Source organism: Fonticula alba, assembly GCF_000388065.1.
Source record: "Fonticula alba strain ATCC 38817 unplaced genomic scaffold supercont2.1, whole genome shotgun sequence".
In the NCBI taxonomy this organism is placed as follows: domain Eukaryota; order Rotosphaerida; family Fonticulaceae; genus Fonticula; species Fonticula alba.
The window spans coordinates 3,760,153-3,764,188 of NW_009242971.1; the positions used below are offsets into that span (position 1 = coordinate 3,760,153).

Below are 4,036 nucleotides of genomic sequence, written 5' to 3' on the forward strand. Positions count from 1 at the left end.
CGCCGCCCGGGCCGTCGGGTCCCGGGACACCGAGCCGGCCGCACCCCGAGATGGGCTTCAGCCCACTGCGGGGCCCTGCGCCGGCCTTCCTGCCGGGCCCTCCCCGGCCCTCCGACGGCGTGCCTTCGTTGCAGTTTTCCGGCCTGGCATCCTTCTTCCCGGGCCCCGAGGCCGCGCCGGGGCCCGGCACCTCTGCCGCATACAGGCCGCCATCGGTGTCCGGGTCGCCTCTCCTGTCGGGCTCGTCTCTGCTGTCCGGACTGGCATTGCTGCCCCGGCCAGCGGGGCAGACGCCCGGGGCGCCGGCGCCAGCCGCGGAGCCGGTCACCTCCCGCCCGCATGGTGCTCCCCCGGGGGGTCCGGCGGGCCCCGGTGTGCCCATGATGCCCACTGCGGCGGTGGCTTCCGCTGCCCACTCGCATGCGCCCGAGCCACCGGTCCCCCGAATGCTACCAGATCCCGGCCTGTCCACGGCCCCGGTCGCTGCCGCCGCCGCCGCCGCCGCCGCCGCCGCCGCCGCCGCCGCTGGGCTCCCCACCGGGCTCGCATTGCCCGGTGGGCCGCTTGCATCGGACGTGCTGGCAGTGCTGGCATCGCCGGCTGGGGCTGCTCCGCCATTTGCATCGGATTTCCCAGCCCCACCGGATATGCCACTCGCGTCGAGCCCACCCTCCATGCCTCCGGCCCCGCTGACCCCGGTATCACCGCGGGCTGGCAGCTTGCCGGCGGCGGCCGCGAGCGGCCCCGGGCCTGCAATGACACTTGTGCCTGTGCTGCCCTTGGCGTCTGCATCGCCCCAGGTGCTCGGGCCACCACTCCCATCCGGCTGGCCGGCCGCGCCTGCCTCGCCAATCGGGCTTCCCCCGGCACTCGGGTACACATCGCCCTCGGCCTCTGCCTCGGTGTTCACGTCTGCCCCGCACCTGGGGCCTGGGCACTTTGCTGCCTTTTCACCCCCGCCGGCGCTCCGGTCGCCCCCGGGGCCCGGGTCGTCGCCCTCGCCTGCCCCATTGTCCCCATCTGGCCCGGGGCCTGTGTCTGTTCCATTCATGGCCCCGATGTCGCCGATGATCCGTCTTCTGTCAATGGCCCCAGCTTCACCGACAGGCCCCGGCCCGTCGGTGGCCCACTTGCCCCAGGCCCCTTCCTCTCCGCCGATGACCGGCTTGACGTCCATTGCTGCTGGCGCTGCTGGCGCCGCCTCGCCGATGGGCTCTTTTTCCTCACCGTCCCCGGCGCCAGGGTCGCCCTTCGCCTCGCCTGGCAACGCAGGCATGCTCCTGGCGCCCGGGCCTTCGGCAATGCCCGGGTCCCTGGCCAGCATGCCGTCTCAAGGTCCAGCAGGCCCCATGGTCGACTCGCTGCTGCCGACGATGCCATCGGCCTTTCTGGAGGCCATGATGCTGGCGCCGGCTCCCGCCGCGAACATGCCGCCGATCCTGCCACCCGGCCCGTCGATGAGCCCGGTGCTTTTCCCCCCACAGTTGTCCCCCCCTGCCTCGCTGGTGGATCCCCCCCCTTCGACGCATCATGTCCCCCTGCCTGTGCCCCAGCCGCACTCGCACTCGCACTCGCACTCGCACTCGCACTCGCACTCGGGTCCAGGCATGCCGGCGGCCCTGGGCCTGCAGAGTGCGCCCTTCGGGACACAGCCCTCCATGCAGCCGGCCGTGCTGTCCCCGAACCAGCCCGCCACGCAGGGACAAATGGAGGTCGAAATGGCAGGCATCTACCAGACGCAACCCCCATGCGCCACGGTTCAGTGCCCTTCCCCCGGGAAGACCGAGTATTGGCACATGAAAATGCTGCTCTTGCAGCATCTGCATGAGCGAACCCTCAGCGAGCAGCAGCAACAGCAGCAGCAGCAGCAGGAGCAACAACAGCAACAACAGCAGCAGGAGCAACAACAGCAACAACAGCAGCAGGAGCAGCAACAGCAACAACAGCAACAGGAGCAACAGCAGCAGCAGCAGCTACAGCAGCAACTTCAGCAACAGCTGCTACAGCAGCTACAGCAACTTCAGCAGCAGCAGCAGCAACAGCAGCAGCAGCAACAGCAGCAGCAGCAACAGCAGCAGCAGCAACAGCAGCAGCAGCTACAACAGTTACAACAGCTACAGCAGTTGCAGCAGCTACTGCAGCAGCAACAGGAACAGCAGTTGCAGCAGCTACTGCAGCAGCAACAGGAACAGCAGTTGCAGCAGCTACTGCAGCAGCAACAGGAACAGCATTGTCTGGAAAGCAGCTCGGCAGGGTCCCCTCAAATACAAACCGACGTCACGAGCACGGCCAACCCTGAGCATGACTCCGCTCCGGGGACCGGAGTGGCAGCCAAGCAGCCGCCCGCCGAACAGAAGGACAACCCGGCGGCCAAGCGTCGGCTGCCGGCCCTGGAGGATGTCTTTTCCGAACCCGACGACGCGGGGCTCTTCAAAACCGCCGACATGTTCCTGACTCCGGCGCAAAAGCGCCGGCGTGCGGCCCTGCTTCAGCTTCACCGGGAGGCCTTGAACCGCGAGTATGTCCCTGCCGGGTGGCATCCGGCCGACCCATGACCATGTGCTCGTCTCCCTGGATCTGGTCCTCTGACTCCCGCCCCCCGCCCCCCCCCCCCTTTCTGGCGATCTCTCACCCCCTGTGTCTGTCTGTGCGCTGGCAGCGCTCTGTTGGACATGAACCAGGGCAAAACCCAGCCGGCCTTCAAGCTGCTGCAGGAGTCGGCCCTGGCGGCGGCGCGTCGCGCTGCCCAAGTCACCACCCTGACGGACAGCCTGCAAGATGCCGCGCCTGCGTGCCTGCCCTGGCGGGGCTTTGCCCACTCGGACTTTTCTGATGGCTGCCTTGATGGCAAGTGCGCCGGTTGCCTGGCGGCCGGGTGCTCGCCAGGACAGGCCGGCCCGCCGGCAGCTGCTGGGCCGCCCGCCTGGCCGCTGGTTCGGCCCATCCCGACCCCGGAGGACCGCGGCTCCTGCCTTTCCCCCCCGCGCCCGGTGTCTCTGGTCAGCATCACTCGGTGGTGGCTGGCCGAGAAGAGCGCCGACCCTCGGTGGCAACCCTCGGCCAATGCCCTGCGGGTGCGTCCCGCCTTTTCGGTTCGGCCCACTCGCCCTTCGCGGTGGTTGCCTTGCTGACAGCTCTCGACTCGCTGCCTTTTTTTTTTTTTCGCGCGCCCTCCCCCCGGCCCCCCCCCCCCTGTCTTCCTCTCGCTGGGCGCCCGCCCACAATGTGAAGGTTGTTCGGCGGCTCCTTCCCGCGGCCCTGCCCCTCGAGGACCTGCTGGAGCGCTTCAACCAGCTGGCATTGCGGTCGCGCCGGAGCCTGGAGGCACTGGCCTCCGCGCCGGGTGATGTGGCCATCTTGACAGCCCTGGATCTGGCCGACGCGCCTGTGTCCCTGGGCGGCGGCGGCGGCGGCGGCGGCGGCGGCGACCCGGCAAGGCAGCTGCTTTTGGTGGATCGCACGGCGCCGCAGGCCGTGAGCGAGCTGCTGCTTGCCGAGCACTGCCGACACGTGCTTCACACCTGGCTGGCCTCCTGGGCCGGGGACGGTGGGCTGCATGTGGCCCCGGCGCCAAGCCCGGAGCGTCCTGCCACCGGGCGAATGGTTACCCGATCTGCCGCCAGTGCCGGGCCGCCGGCCGCCGCGGTGGAGGCGGCGACAACGGCCCCCGGTGACCCGGCCTCCGCCGAGGCGCCGGCCGCCTGCCCGTCGTCTTCCTCCGAGGATGATGATGGCCTGGGTGCGGAATTCTGGAACCTGTATGGCGGACTGCCGGAGGTCGGCCCGGCCGTGAGCTCCGGGTCCTTGCTGACCCCGCCGGATGCCGGCGGCTTGGCCTTCTATGCGCTGGTGGACCCGCCGACGGCCGCCTCCTTCCGGGCGCTGGTACTGGTGGGCCCCTCGGGCATCGGCAAGACGGCGGCGGTGTATGCCGCCTGTGCGGAGTTCGTGCGTCCCAATGGCCGGGCCAGGTTCTTTGGCCGGCGTTTTCCGGCCATTCCCCCATGCTGACCGAGTGAGCGTCCCTCGCCCCCCC

The 4,036-nt window shown here is 69.9% G+C and overlaps 1 protein-coding gene across 1 annotated transcript; it reads left to right on the forward strand.

Annotated features, from left to right (window-relative positions):
* Positions 1–50: 50 nt before the first annotated feature.
* On the forward strand, positions 51–4,011 carry H696_00807 (hypothetical protein; the record flags this gene model as incomplete). The annotated part of the gene is made up of 4 exons (XM_009494691.1): positions 51–1,466; positions 1,554–2,518; positions 2,660–3,074; positions 3,232–4,011. 4 exons carry the CDS (start codon positions 51–53, stop codon positions 4,009–4,011), a joined length of 3,576 nt encoding a protein of 1,191 aa, XP_009492966.1.
* Positions 4,012–4,036: the final 25 nt, after the last annotated feature.